General features: G+C 42.3%; 1 protein-coding gene across 7 annotated transcripts in view; it reads right to left on the bottom strand.

The window, feature by feature from the left end:
• Adam12 (ADAM metallopeptidase domain 12) overlaps nucleotides 1-15264 on the bottom strand; it is a 435473-nt gene that overhangs the window by 174637 nt on the left and 245572 nt on the right. For all 7 annotated transcript variants that reach the window (XM_021253283.2, XM_021253280.2, XM_021253281.2 and 4 more), the window contains exon 4: nucleotides 9175-9253. In XM_021253283.2, the coding sequence (XP_021108942.2) occupies nucleotides 9175-9253 (79 nt within the window). The remainder of the gene's footprint in view (nucleotides 1-9174; nucleotides 9254-15264) is intronic.

Below are 15264 nucleotides of genomic sequence, written 5' to 3'. Positions count from 1 at the left end.
GCTTCTGCACAGCAAGAGAAACCACCATCAGTGTGGAAAGACAACCAATAATGTGGGAAAAATTTTCCCCTGCTGTCCCTCAGACAAATATCTAGTATCTAGAATCTATAAAGAACTTAAAAAGATCAGACCTCCCAAATTTAAAGACCCAATCAGAAAATGGGCATCTGAAATGAACAGACATTTCTCAAAGAAGTAGAAATAATAAATAAACATATGAAAAAATGTTCAACATCACTGGTCATTTGAGAGATGCAAATGCAAAGAACACTGAGATTCTACCTCACTCCAGAAAGAATGGCTGCTATCATGAAATCAACCAATGACAAATCCTGGCAGGGTTGTGGGGAAAGAGGAACCCTGCTCCACTGCTGGTGGGAGTGTAGCCTGGTGCAACCACTGCGGAAATCAGTATGGAGATACCTCAAAGAACTAGGACTGGAAGTCCCATTTGACCCAGCTATTCCCCTGCTGGGTATCTTCCCCAAGAATTAAAAGAATCATACCACAGTGATATATGTGAACCCATGTTCATAGCAGCACAATGTATAGTAGCTAAAACTTGAAAGCAGCCCAATTGCCCATCAACTGGAGACTGGATAAAAAAATGTGTTTAAAAAAAAAATAAAATGGAGTACTACTCAGCCATAAAAAATGAGAAATTAGAGACATTTATAGCAAATAGGTGCACATTGAGGTGATACTCTTAAGTGAAATGAATAGGACACACATGTGTAAATACCAAATAGTTTCTCTAGTGTGAGAAACTGAAAGCGTAAATAAGGACTAAAAGGTATAATAGATAATGTGAAATAGGAAGAAAAAGGGCAAAGGGGAAGGGCAAGTTGGAAGGGTAGGGGAAAGGAAAGAAGGAAATGGAATTAATATGAGAAAATGAAAAAATGGAAACAAATTCTTTGTAAATAGGGAGGGATGGATGGGTTGAAGGGAGCGCAGGGGAATGAGTAAAAAAAAGATCCAAGAGAGATTATGTAAAGGTGCAAATTTCCAATGATGAATGTCATTATATTGTATACCTAAAATGTACTCATAAAATTAATTAAAATAAAGAAAAGAAAAAACGCACTGATAAATGCTTATGTTCAGTCACTTGTTCCTAATCCTTAGCTTGTAATCTTTTATGTTGGGTGAGATTTTTGTATGGATCTGGGAAAGGCATATGGTTGCCCTGGGGGCTGGGAGGGGGCAGGATTTGAGATCCAAGGGGCCAGTGGTTATTTGACAGAGACAAAGGCTATTTGACACAGCCTTAAGAGCTCAGTTCTCAGCACATTCTTCCATGCTTTCTAGCCAGGGCTCCCTTCCTCACCTATCACATGACATGCTCTACAGGGACTTCAGAAGGAACATAGGCCCAGCAAGGCAAAATGTTGCGGTGATTGATCATTACAACAGTAGCTATGGCTGTTTCACTTTCTAAAGCCCTGTGTGCAGGCTCGGTGTCTCATGCTTCACTACCATATCCCTCAGCTGGCTAAGTGTATTGGCTGGGATTTGGACCCATTCAATATGACACTGGCTGTGCTCCAAGTGCCCCTGCCTACTGTCCCAGACAAAGGCCTGACTCAGACCTGTCCTTCAGGAAGATTTGTCACCACAGCCTGTTCCTCTGGGAACATGGATGTGGCTGTCCCATTTCTGGCTCCTAAAGTATCCCTGTCACTGTGTCATCTGTTGTCAGACTACCTGTTCTCTAAGGACAGAGGCCATGGCCTCCTTCCTTTGGCAGCACTGCCAGAGAATGTGGACCTCGGATAGGAGCTTGGCTGGTCCTTCAAAGGATGTACACAGTGAATTTCCAGAAGGTGGTTCTGGCCTCTCCCCTCCTGCTCCAGGACTTGGTTCAGCTGGACATCCACTGTCTTCCCCAGAAGCATATTCCAGGGCCACCTTTTGTAAATGAATGCATTTGTTCCCTAATCCTTCTCACAATTGTTTTTATAGATTACTCCCACTACAACTAACACCTTGGTCTGAGACATATACAGTACTACTAGCAACCTGGCTGTTTCATTCCAAGTGAGTCAGAGTCAGTGTATTACTGTGGCTAAGAGCTCAGATTCTAGTCAGATGACAGGGCTGTGAATCTTCTCTGCCTGTGAGCTTGGCCTGGTTACTTTTGTTTCAGTTTACCCCCCGGGCATAAAAATAATAAAAATTTATTTATGGCAAGGATCAAACAACAACATTTATGAAAAATGCTACGCACAGTATCTTGCGTGTTGTGCATTCAATGTTAGCTGTTAGGTCAGGCAGTCAGTAAGCATTTGTTGAGTGAATGAATGAATAAATGCCTGCAGGCATGAAAAGCTAGGCCGTGTCCCCATTATGAATGTGAATTATAAGAAATTTAGACTTGATTGCAGGAGCATTTGGGGAAGCTGCTGAAGATTTGGGAGCATCAAATTAGGAGTGATGGAAATAGAGATTTTATAAAGATCATTTAGACAGAAGTGGTGTTTGGAATGAAACAAGTTAGGATTGGAATTGGGTAGGAAAAGTCAGGAAGCCAAGACATCTTCAGTGGAGAAGAGAGGGCTTGGGCTGGCATGACCCAGGAGAGTAGATATGAGGCTAAGGTACACTGTGAAGGTGGGATATGGGAAGACCAGATGGGGAGAAGGGTCAGGGTTGAGGGCCTTCATCAGAAAATGAATGGAGGAGCCCTTAGAGAGAAAGGCAATGGGAAAGGCTACCAAGTTAGGGATATGTGAAAAGCAGTGACATGAGGAAATTAGGTTGTTTTCAGAAAATTTGACGATAGGTTTGTTCATACCTGGTGTACTTATGAGATTCAAATGCTGACCTCTCTCTCTTCCAGAACCATCCTTCCCTCTTTTCTGTTGCTCTTTAACCACAGGGGGTTGTAGTGGACTCCCTACTGTCCATTTGACCCAATAGGTTTAGGACAATCCAATTGTTAAGGATGCTATTTCACAGGAAATAGCAGCCATGGAAATGAATGGGATGTCACTCAAACAACACTTTTTATCAAAATACTGGATTCAATAATTTACCTGATGGTCCAGCCTCAGTTAACATTGGCTGGCCCCCTCCTGATGTCTCTCATGGCAAATATATCACTTCATTTTCCCAAAGAGAAATGCATATGACACATGGAACCTTTCCATGGTAGTGCTCCTGTGTACAGGTCAGCCTCATTTCCTTCTCTCCATCTCTATACATCTGGCCTCCAAGGGCAGCTCCTCTCACCTGGGCTCTGGTTCTTCCATAAGAGCCCCCTGCCTGAATCTGCCAATGCCCTGGTCCTGTGCTCTTGGACAAATTCCTCATCTTGCAGCCAGTGGGGGCTTCTCAGAGCCTAAACATTATCAGGACACTCGTTTGGAGTGACCTGTGGCTTCCCAGTGTCCCTCTTTCAAGTCCAAGTTTGTCCCCATTGTCTCCAAGTCCTATAGGCTCTGGCCTCTATTAACTTCTGCAAACTTCTTATCTCCAGGAAGACTCTGCTCCTGGAATGCTCCTCTGTCTCCCATACTTCTTCTTCTGTAAGAAGAAGTATTACAACTTCTTCACACCTCCTCAAACTTTAGCCCTTGGTACACATGTCTCTTTCCTGCACTCAGCTTTCCATGGTCCCTCAGCACAGATTAGGCCTTCAGCCTTTCCCTTGGTGCATTCAGCACAGACTCTGTTTTGGCTATTAGAGTGATACCAGTTTCCTCCTTCCAGACCCAGGATGTCTCTGTGTCTTGTGTTTAATCCCTGTTCAGTGGCAGGCCCAGGGCCCAGCACAGGGTAGTTGTTCAGTTAATACACATGCAACAGAGAAAGGGAATTCTACCAAAGCACTGTGGGCATCTCTCTGGGTGGCTATTCCAGCTTCCCCAGGGCTGTTTTGTAGATGTAAATAGCACAAATGGCATGTATATTGTTTCCCACAGGCGTTAGAAGTGACAATATGAGACAGAATTCATCCTTTGTTGTGGCCAGCAAAGGTCAGAGTCACAAATACTTCATCTTGTCAGGACAATGGAAAAAAGAGACAAGAGATCAGTTCCCAAATTAAAATCAGCTACTACTCTGTCAGCCAACTTATAATGATTATTGAGATAGTAAAGTAACAAAAGCACTATAGCCAAAGTGGTCCTTATTTTCTATGAACTTTAAATTTAGGGAAACTCACTGTGGGCTGCCTTTAGAGGATGAGAAGGGGAGTCAGAAAATTTCTTTTTGTTTTCCAGCCTGTTTCAATATTTATTTCAATAAGAACAAACCCCCAGGCTGCAACTGTCTCTCTACACCAGTAACAACACAGGCCTTGAACTCTCTCCATAAGGCCCAGCTGTTCAGGCTGTGGGTTCTGTTTAGCAAACAATAACATGGCTGATGGCTGACAGCTTGGATGGCACTTAAGGGAATGGGACAAGGTAGCTACTGGATGGAAAGGGGAGCCACTATTTTTCTAGTTATAAAATCAAATGTGGTATTGTTTCCAGAGGTCTGGGGATGCCAATTAATCTGTCTTCCAGTTGCTTTACCCACTGAAGACAGTTTCAAAGAGCCAGTAGAAGATCAAAATATAGCATCAGATGAATCACATCTTAAAACAGGCTTCTGGTATATTCTGTAGAGGATACCAGCTTAGGCCGCGGCAGAAGTGAGGCTTCTGGCAATTTCTAACCTTCTCACTCTCACTCCTATGTCAGTCAAAACCTTGGGACCCATTCTGGGGAAGGATCCTCCCACCCAGTCACCTCTGGGAAAAATGAGAAGGAAGGGCACAAAGCCCTGGCCCTCTGCACATATATTGATCATAGAAGACAGAAAAGTACAGAGCCCCACATCCCATGGAATCATCAGCAACATTAAGGTTCTGGAATGCTGCCATCCTGGCCATTTTCTAAGATGCCCGGATTTGTAGCCTTCAACTTTGCAAGCCAAATGCAAAAGAGCAGCTGTTGGGCCCTCATTTATCTAGTCCTATATTTCTGCTTCTTCATTTTTATTGCACTATCCCTTCCAAATGAGGAAAAGGGGGAAAATGCCCAAGAAAAAGAAAATTAGGAAAGCAATTGAAACAGAAACCTATTAACTGGCTCCAAAGAGTAAAAGCTAAATGCTATTTTGTACACACCTCTTCTTATAGCAATTATATTGAAGCATACTTATCTTTATGTTTTCAAATGCCCTGCCTCTAATAGGATTTATATCCTGATGGTCATTGTATTCTACCTCATCCAACCTTGAGAGAATGGATATATATGAATGAAGGAATTCTGGATAGCCTTGCTGTAATGGCCAAGCAAGTCAATTTTTTAAAACCTAGTATATGCAGGATGCTATGTGAGATTCTACAGGGACATGGCAGGGATGCTAGAAACATTCCTCACCCAGAAGAGGTATCATAATCTACTCAAGAAAAAGTATAGAGATTATGATGGAAAAATAACATTCATTATAATACACTTTTCATCTGAAGTTTTAAATGTATTGAATTACATTATTTGATAGGTCAGTGTTGAGCTATCCCTGCATTCCTCATAAAGAAATTTAAAAATTTGTGCTGGATAGAGTTTATGTATATTGTACTTCAGATTCTTGTAACTATCTTCATAACTGATACTAGTCTGTAGTATTTCTTTTGGGTGTGCTCTTTTTTTGATTTTGGTAGCTCCTCTCCTTCCATAAAATTGTTTCCTATTTTTGGGAACCATTTATTCCTCCCAGATTTGGTAAAACCCACCTGGCAAAAAAAAATTGGAGTCTAATGTCATTTTTATGTATAAAAATTTAAAATGCTATTATTGATTTGATTTCTTTGTACAGTTGTAAATTTTTCTCTTTCACCTTGAACCAATAAGTACTATTTTAAGAAAATAGTATTGCTTATAACAGTCATGTGATTTTAAAAATAGCCTATATAACAATAGCCATTCCCTCTTTGTGTTCTTTAGATTGCTTACTTGGGAATTTTTTGTGATTAATTTTGAAAATGTTTTGTTCATTTTATTAATATATTTAAATGACTAGCTTTTGGTTTAATTGATCCTCTCTCTTGATTCTTTTTGTCTTCTTTTTCATTAATTTCTGTTCATTTAAAAATTTCTATTTCCAAGAAAGTATATTTAAACTTTCCACTTGGGTTGTGGATATGTCAGTGCATTTCTAGGACCTTGCATTATGAATTAAGTTCTATCAACTTCATATTTAGGAAATTTCCTCTTGAGGAGAAATTGTTAGGTTCAAATGTTATGTTGGATTTTTAAAGTGAACTTAGAAGCAAAACAAAAATATAACACTTAATTTTTAATGAATTTTGTTAGGCTTTAAGAAATCCTTTAATTAGGAGTTGGGCTAAAGTCTTAATTCTACATGAAATTATAATTAGATTTAAAAGTTGTACCTAGCTTCTTCCAATGATTTCTTTGTATATTTTGACTATTCTTTTGGTTCATATAGTTTCACGATTCTTTCACCTTCCTTTTGAATTTTTCTTTTTATCATTGTGCAATGACTATTTGATTCCTGATAATGCCTTTCTTTTGTCTAAGTTCTCGCTTGTGAACAGAATGATAGCACCTTTTCTGGATTAAGATTTGTCTACCCTTTCTTGTCTCCATTCTTTTCCTTTCATAACCACTTTGTTTTTGGGGTTATGAGTCTTGTAAAAATTACGTATCTGTATTTCATTTTAAATTCTAAGCAGATAATTTGTTTTGATTTTAATAAATTCAATCTATTCACACCTGAAATTAATGTCTGATTTTTGTCTTATTTGTGTTTTATATTTACTCTCCTTCTTTATTATTCTTTTCTTTCTTTTTGATCTTCTACTGGGTTGAGATATTATTTTTATTTATTACCTATTATGTGGAATAAAATTTATTTTTCTATTCTTCAAAGGGCTATATTTAAAATTACAGCAAACATACTTATCAAAATCTAATCAGCATGTCTATTATTCTCTAGTACAATACAAATCATTAAACTGTTTTAAATCTATTTATCTTGTTTTAAATCACACAAACATAATCATTGTAATTATTATTTTATGTGGGTTATTTAGATTTACTCACATGCTATTATTTTGCTTATTATTGCTTCTGACATCTTATCCTTGCCTCTTTTGTTCAATTTTGTTCTTGCTAAGATATTTTTGCTAGTTATTCCTGGGTAGATATTCTTTCTTAGAATTTGAGAGTGGTAAATCTCATAGACAAGTAATTGCACATGTCTATTTCACTCTCATTTTTATAAAATAATTTGAGTATAAAATTGAAGGTAGCAGTAGTTTTCCCTCAGCTCCTTGAAGTTTTAATTCCGTGGCTAATGTGAAATCTATTGTTGGTTTAACTGTCATTATTTTGTACAAATTTCTCTTTTGTCTCTAGTGGTTTTAAGATTTCATCATTCATGTTCTGCAGTTTCTCTATATGCCATCCTGGAGTGGGTTTTCTGTAATTTTTTTCTACTTGGAATTTTCTTCAAGATTAATGTTTTTCTTCAGTTCAGGATCATTCTCATTACATTTTGCTTAATCACTGAATTTTTCCTATTTTAAAAAATATAGTTTAATTGTGGAATTTCTGTTAGACCTATTCTGTTCTCTTTAATTTTTTTCTTCTGTTTTTTTTATTATCTTGAATTCCTGGAAATACTAACCCTTGTTTCTTCTTTCTACTGAGGGTAACTTACAGTGGCTTTGTTCCTTCCTTAGTTTGTAATTTCGACTGCTTGGGGCTCATCTTTAATATTTTTATATCCCCCTTTCTTTCTTTGCATGGGCTTCTTGTATAACGTGGTTTGTGAGACTATCCCTATGACTCCAGTTTGGGTTGGCTTTACCCTGGGCCCATCAGGGAATCACTGATTTAGGACTGGTTTTGAGGTCAGTATCTTGACTGGGAATTTCATTTTTATGATGCTATTATAAATTTGGACATGGGCCCAGCCCATCCCCAACACACACACATGAGGCTTGATGGGGTTTCAATTTTTTTCTTTTTTGCAAAATCTTTTTTCAATCCAGGATACCTGGCAGACAATTCTTTTTTACCCCTCCTGTGGACTGGCAGAGATTTCCTTCCTTTTTCGCACAGAAAGCAGCTCTCCTGGGGAGGATTTCATGAGATTTGCAATTGCAGGCAGCCACTTCTTTTGTCCCTCTTTCTCTCTGGGTCCTGAAAGGTCCTTTGGGGTCCCATGGCCCCAACTCAGCAGCCCATGTTGTAGGCTAATGTCCCCTCTTTGTTTCTGCTTGGAAGGGAGAGTGTTCTCCGATTCCCTTTTCAACTTGGCCAGGCATTTACAAAAATTCCTATATGCTTATATTTGTTCAGGATTTTTATTTGTCTTCTTTGGGCCCCAGAAACTCAGCCCACAGTGCTCCTGGAGGAAGGAATATCAGTTTGTAAGTTCCAGGTGCCAAACATGTGGCAGAGAAAAGTGTTGCGTACTCTGGAGAAGGGTGAGATCCCTGCAGACAATGAGGCCTGCTTGACCCCTCCTTAGTGATATTGCACAGAGCTCATTCTTCTTAACACAAACACCCTTAGCTCTTTGAAGCGAGTAACCTTCCTAGTTCTCAGAGGGCAGCAACTCTGACCTGTTATCTTTCAATCTCCCTGTTCACACATGAGCCATGTGCACATATAGAAATGCAGAGCAAAAGTTTGTTGAAGGAACAAATAAAACAGACATTTTGTGGAAGTTGTGTATAAAAGTTCAAATATCAGATAAGCTGAGTAGGAGGTGATAAACATGCTGCACTAATGTTTTTGACATCGAATCACATCAGTGTTGTAGATATATTTCTCATTGGTTAAGCAGGGTTGGTTTTCCTTTCAATTTCCTTAAGGTACTGCAAGGTTTTGGCATTACAATTCAGCATAGGTAGGACTGTTTGGCTAGATTTTTCTAAACAGGATTTGCTCAAATGAACATCCCATAATCCTTGGAAGGTGGTTTCAAACTCATCCCTGCCTCAAGCCTCCCAGGGCTGTTCTGACATATGTGGCTGAGCACTTCTAGAGTAACAATGAGACCCTAAACACTATAGATGGGCATGTGCTTCTTGAGACCTGTGTTAGAAACCTGGGCACGTGACTTTGGTTGGAATACAATGGCTACAACATTTAAGCACAGACTTAATAGCAAGGTATTATGCTGATCCAAAAGTACAGGAATTACCGTGTAATTTCGAGTGAGGGAGACATCAGTACCGTCTTGCAGATAATGGGTTTCGGTGAAATCACTGGCAAGAAGACCTCTGTGGAAACATAAAAACAACATAACAAGCTGAGTGCAGAATTGCACTGATATGTTGCCTGTGAAAGTCTAGGCCCCATGGCTGCAAGAGTCTGATCTCCTTCTTATTTTATAGATAATGCAACAGGGCTCTCAAAAGGCTTTCACCTGTTCAGGTTATCCAGGGAGAGTTTGGAGGAGAGTCAGATATGTGTGCTCTGAACAGTAGCCCATGTAGTACCCATGGAGCCTCCCCAACTCCTCCCAACTTCTTCCTCCAGGGTACACACCTGAGCACACACTCTTGTACACGCAAATGTACACAAGTGCATAAACACACTCCTCTCCAATAGTATAGGCAGATGCCTGATTTGGGAAAACATAACTCCTGGATGTCACAAAGCTCCACTGAGTACAATCAATGGCTAAGCCACCTGCTGGAAAAAGAATTTTGGATCCACAGTAGATTCCCTGCTGTTCGCCCGAGGGTGAGGGAGCCAGCCAATACTGAAATGTCACAGCAGAGACCAGGACCAATGATGAAATGTTAAAAGCAGTGATGCAGGTAAGAACTGAAGAAAAATGATTTTGGATACACTGAAATACTGAATTTATAAAATAAATTGAATGAGAGGAAAACTTTCTGTGAATCCTAACTAAAACCATATGCATCCCATTGTCTTCACTGAGGACAGTAAAGCATAGGTTATTTAGGTTTTAAATTATTTCACAACTCCTTAAACTATGTGCACTATTTTATCCCATTCAACACAACCAGAGGAACTATTTCCTGTGTACCTACTATGTACTAGCTTCTAGCTGCTGGTATACAAAGATAAGTAAGACTGCTCCCTGCTCTTGAGGATACTTTAGACTGATGGAGTGATGGACAAAACATCACCCAGTAGAGAGAGCTGCCACAAAATAGTAACTGCATCTTCTTGGGCAAATGGATGTGCAGGAGGTAGAATGGATGGGGTGCCATCTAATCGTAATTTTCAACTAGACTGGACTAAGAGACTCCTGGATAAGTGATTGAATCATGGGGGCTCTATACACATTAATCCACTGTTGTTCATAGCTGAAAAGTGTCCAGTGGAAGGTGGGTGTGCCTCTGGAGGGTGTGTCTCTTGCTGGTTCTTTTCCCCTGTGATCTGCTTCCCAACCATCATGAAGTGAGCAGCTTTGCTCCGCCATGCTTTTCCATGATGCTTCTGTTGTGTACCGAAACCCCTCCTCCTTTAAATTTGTGGTGTCAGGTATTTTGTACCAGTGCTGGGAAGGCTGACTAACGCATACTGGAAAGGGAAGATTTTGCAGAGGTAGCTGACAATGGCTGGGCCCAGCGGGTAGTGTGAAAGGTGGCTGGGCACAGGAGCAGTAAGAGGACGAGGGAGTTCCAGGCAGAGGATGGTCAGATTGGGAGTCCGGAGGGACTATGATCTGGGGAGCCAGGTTCATGCAAGACAAGGAAGGGCTCTAAACTGACGTGGATTTTATTTATCTGGGCAACAAAGGGTCTGATTTTTTCAGGATGTTCAGTAGTGGGTTATTGTGCTCTCTTCCCTCCCCTGTCTTCAGAGAATGTTCTTTACATGACTGGCATCCCTGTACTCTGGATCCAGAGATGAGCACAGATCTCCTCTACAGTATACTACAGCTGGCACTTCTGGGGAAGGAGGTCTTTCCCTCATCCTCTAGGCTCAGGATGGAGCTCCATGGCTGCTTCAGCCTGCTTGGGAAGGATGCTGGTGAGCGACACAAAGCTGTTGTCTGTAGTGATGAAGGGAAGGAAGAGGGAACCCCTCTGCAGGAACCCCTGTGCCCCATGTTGCTTCTCTTCTTATTCAGTAAATCCATGTCTGGCTTCAGCTGGTTCAAGCTGGGTTTTGTAGCCAGTGTCCTGATAAATATGGCAGGGAAGGGTTAGAAGTAGGAATGCTGCAAGCATAATGGCAAGAAATATTTTCCCTACAAACTCAGATTTTCTTAGCAACCCTCCCAGCCAACTTCAGAATAGGGGGTAATCTCCCTGTTTTATATAGATTTCAATATATTTAGGACATGCCTGGTTTAAATCAGTTAGACCCTTACAGCAGGGCTGAGTTGTGCTATACTTAACAGCGAGTGTTTGAGAAGTGTGTGCCAAAAATATAAAACACAATCTTTCACACTCACTGACAAAGCACATGGATTCTCTTGTGCCCCTCAGTTTCCATTCTGGGAGAAGTAAATCATGCTAGAGAAGTTTGGCTTCCCTGGCAGCATCTGGCTTGCAAAACCCCATCTTCTAAGTCCCCTCTCCTGAACTGTCCCAGCGCCCCCACCCCGGCAGGCCTATTCCCAGGGGGACCAAAGGCCTGCAGGATGGGCAGGAGGGGGAGTGGGCAGGGTAGGTGAGGAGAAGACAGACCCTGGAGAGAGGAGTCTGGAGAAGGGCTAGACAATGTCCACGTGAAAGGGTTCCAGGAAAGTGGGGGAGACTGGCAACCTTAACATGGGAGCTATAGTGAGAAGGAAGGGGAAGTGGAGTGGGTCCTTCCACAGGGAGATTTGCAAGAGAAGCGGAGAAATAGGAATGTGAGCCAAGAGATGACTTGGGAGCAGAAAGATCATCAGAAATGGCTGAACTGGTGAGATGGGAAGAGAGAGGGGACAGAGGGAGCAAAGCTGCGGAGGAAAGGGAGGAAGGATTCTCAGAGCACAGATGGGGTGTAGAGCCCATTGCCCCAGTGAGGCAGCACCTGTCATGGACTCAGTGGTCCCAGCCTCCAGACCACAGAGAAAGGAGAAAAATTTAATATACCTTAAATTACATTACTCCTTACTGTATTACTTACTATCCATTCATGATTTTAATTATATTCCATTAATAATTTAGTAACTCAGATCTTTTTTGTTCTGTTTATTTTTTTGGTACCAGGGTTTGAACTCGAGAACTTGCACTTGCAAGGCAGGTACCAGAACCACTGAGCTAAATCCCCAGACCAAGTAATTCAGATCTTAACAATGTTGGATCATATTTTGAAATAATTGCATATGAACACGTAATGTTAGAGAAGTCACACACAGAAATCTGTACGACAAAGATATCATCTCAGGGCCCCTGACTAGGTCTTATTGACAGCTAGTTTAGCTAGAAGTCCCAAGAGAAAATTCCTTCCATGTATGACAGAAAGACTGACCATCAATCAGGAAATCACAGAAGGAGAGGAGATTTTGGTAGACAGCTGTCAGAAAACTAGAAGACAGAGAAATTTTGGGGTGAAATTATAGTAAAAAAGTTAAATATAAGTATATAAGCTTTTAAAAAAAGATGACTCGGTACAGTACATGTGTGTGTGGGGCACCTGGGGCTCAAACCCAGGGCCTTCATACTGAGCTACATCTCTACCCATCTTTTATTTCTAATTTTGTGACAGGGTCTTGCTAAACTGTCCAAACTGCGCTCAAACTAGGGAGGCACGCCTCCTGCCTCAGCCTCCCAGAGTGCTGGGATCACAAAAGTGCCCACCATGGCCAGTTGCAATACTTTTTTTCCTTGCCAAAATGTCATTCAAGTTAGGCAGAAGTAGGACCACAGTCACACTCTGAGCTCCAGAAGTTCCTAAGTACTAATGCATGCTTCCTCTTGCTCAGTAGGAGGGGAGCAGGGGCCCAGTGTGCACTCTGAGCCTGTTCTGTGGCAGTTGTGGCACCCGGGGACAAGCTCCTGTCCAGGTTTCTCTCTTCCAGTCTCTGTGAGACGTTCTGATGGGGAAGGGAGAGGAGCCAGCAGGAACCCAGTGCTGCAAGCTAGGAACAAACAAAGTCTTCTGGAGCCTGATTCCTGCATGGAGATTTGAGGAAGAGATGGGGAAGTGAGAAGACGTGACTCGGAGTCCCCTTCCAGGCTCTGGCACCCACCCCTGGGGCTTCCCCCGTGCCAGCTCCAGGAGCTTCCATGGAACAGGCCACACATTTGCTACCAGAACCCACCCTGGGGGCTCCGTAGGTGCCCTGGTCCCTGCTCTGGCCTCTTCAGTGCCAGTGCTCGTCTCCCTCAGGTCCACCCCACTTCCAACTCTTTGATGACTTCCCAATTCACTCAGGATCAGATCCCAGTGCCTTCCCACGGCCTCTGGGGTGCTCACAGCCTCAGCCTACCCACCTTCCCTCTGTACCAGGCCTATTTCCCCTGTGGCTCATGCTTAGCCCACTCAACACTGGCCTCTGGCTGGTTCTAGAACATTTCAGAGCCTCTCTCACAAGGGCCTTTGCATTTGCCGTGCTCTGTGCCTGGAATATTCATCATGAGACTTTTCATGCAGCACAATCCCTTCATCTTGCAATTCTTATATGCTGTCTTCTTAGCGGGGCCTTCCCTGATGGTCTTTTCATCCCTACTACCCCCTTTGGTTTCCAGCACAGCATTCCTACTTGGTTTATTCATCTGTTTACTTATATGTCTATCTCCCTCCTCAAGAATGTAAGTCATGAGGGACCTCTGTGTGTTCCCCAACTCTGCAGACAGTCTGCCACAGCCTCTTCCTTCCCAGCTAGTTATTACCGACTGGGAACATTCTCTGGGCTAGGCATTTGCTAAGCTTGTCATATCTCATTTAATCCTTATAGCATCTCTCTCTATGGGCTAGACATGGACGTCAACTGACTTGACCAACATCACACTGTAAGTGGCAGTGCCTGGGGGGTTTGGCTTTAGAACTTGTGCTCTTAAGTGCTGTGTGACACTCAAGACTTCACAAGCAGATTATATCTACTGACTATTTGTTACAGGTGCTATGCTAAGTGCTGGATAAACACGTGTTGAGTGGACTACTGGATAAATAGGCACTGTCCTTTTATGTTTAGGACTCTCCTCTCCCTTGTGGGTGACATAAATCCCATTTCCTTCTCCAGTGCCATGGGTGAAACGGAGAAGGTGCTGACTGAGGCATTCTAAGATGAGTGCCTACTTTAAAAATGTCTGGAAGTCAAAGGGGAAAATTAAAAGGGGCAGATGGACAATGACCATATTGGAAATATGACAGCAATAATCCTGTAGATTTCCCTGAAGAGCAAATCCAATTAGATGGATTCTCTCATGTCAGCAAATGGGAACAGAAGGTGAATGCATAATTTCATGAGAACATTCCCTTTCTCTGCTTATTAGATTAACTGATCTAACAAGGCATTCTGTTCCTCTTGACACCAGGAAATAAAACCTATCTTAGCTGTGCCAGGAGTTGATTTTGTTATTTTCCATTTGTTTTACTGTTATAAGTGCTATCTAAATCTTCTCTTGTTTGACCAATATTTATTTTACTAGACGTTGTAATCAGATACTCCAAAGGCTCCCTGTCTGGGAAGGATGGACCCAGAGTGGTCAGAGCCTGAAACTTTGTGTGTAGTCCACGAAGTGCTTCTGGCACTGCAACCCTCCTTGGTGCAGCACAGTGAGCTGTAAGACAATGGGGAGAAACAGCTCATGCTGGGCAGGTGAGGTGAAGGGTGAGGAAGGAGCAGGAGAACATTCTAGATAGAGGCGACTGCATACTGAGAGGTTCGGCACTATAGGAACCGCAGGCTAGTGAGACATGGGCTTAGGGAATGTGGAAATGACACGGAGTTCCCACTTGTTGGGCATGAAGTTTGAGGTAGGCAATGTGTGGCTGCTGAGACAGGCAGGCTAGAGGCAGATCCTGCAGGCTTCCAGATGGCAGTGACCTTGTCCTGGGCAAGGTGGGGCCATTACATATGGCAGTGACCCAAGCGGCAGGAGCATTGCAGGTAAAGGCTACTCTGACAGCCATATAGATAAGACTTTGAGGGGAAAGGGAAAACAGAGAGTGGGAAGGTTAGTGGGAAACAGAGGGTCAGGTCAGAACACCATTTTACAAGATGCAAAACTCAGAAGGGACCCAGCATTTGAAGCATGTGGCAGTGGGCACTGATACTGGCCGGGGGTCGTGGTATGTCATGTGGAATGGGAAAGGAGGCCATAAACTCCGCCTGGTCCGGGTTGAGTGTGAGGTCCTGAGGGCTCTTCTGTTG

The sequence above is a fragment of the Heterocephalus glaber genome, unplaced genomic scaffold, assembly GCF_053883595.1.
Source record: "Heterocephalus glaber isolate CG9 unplaced genomic scaffold, H.glaber_assembly_v1.0 deba00001497, whole genome shotgun sequence".
Lineage (NCBI taxonomy): Eukaryota > Metazoa > Chordata > Mammalia > Rodentia > Bathyergidae > Heterocephalus > Heterocephalus glaber.
This window is presented reverse-complemented; position numbering and strand designations above follow the sequence as displayed.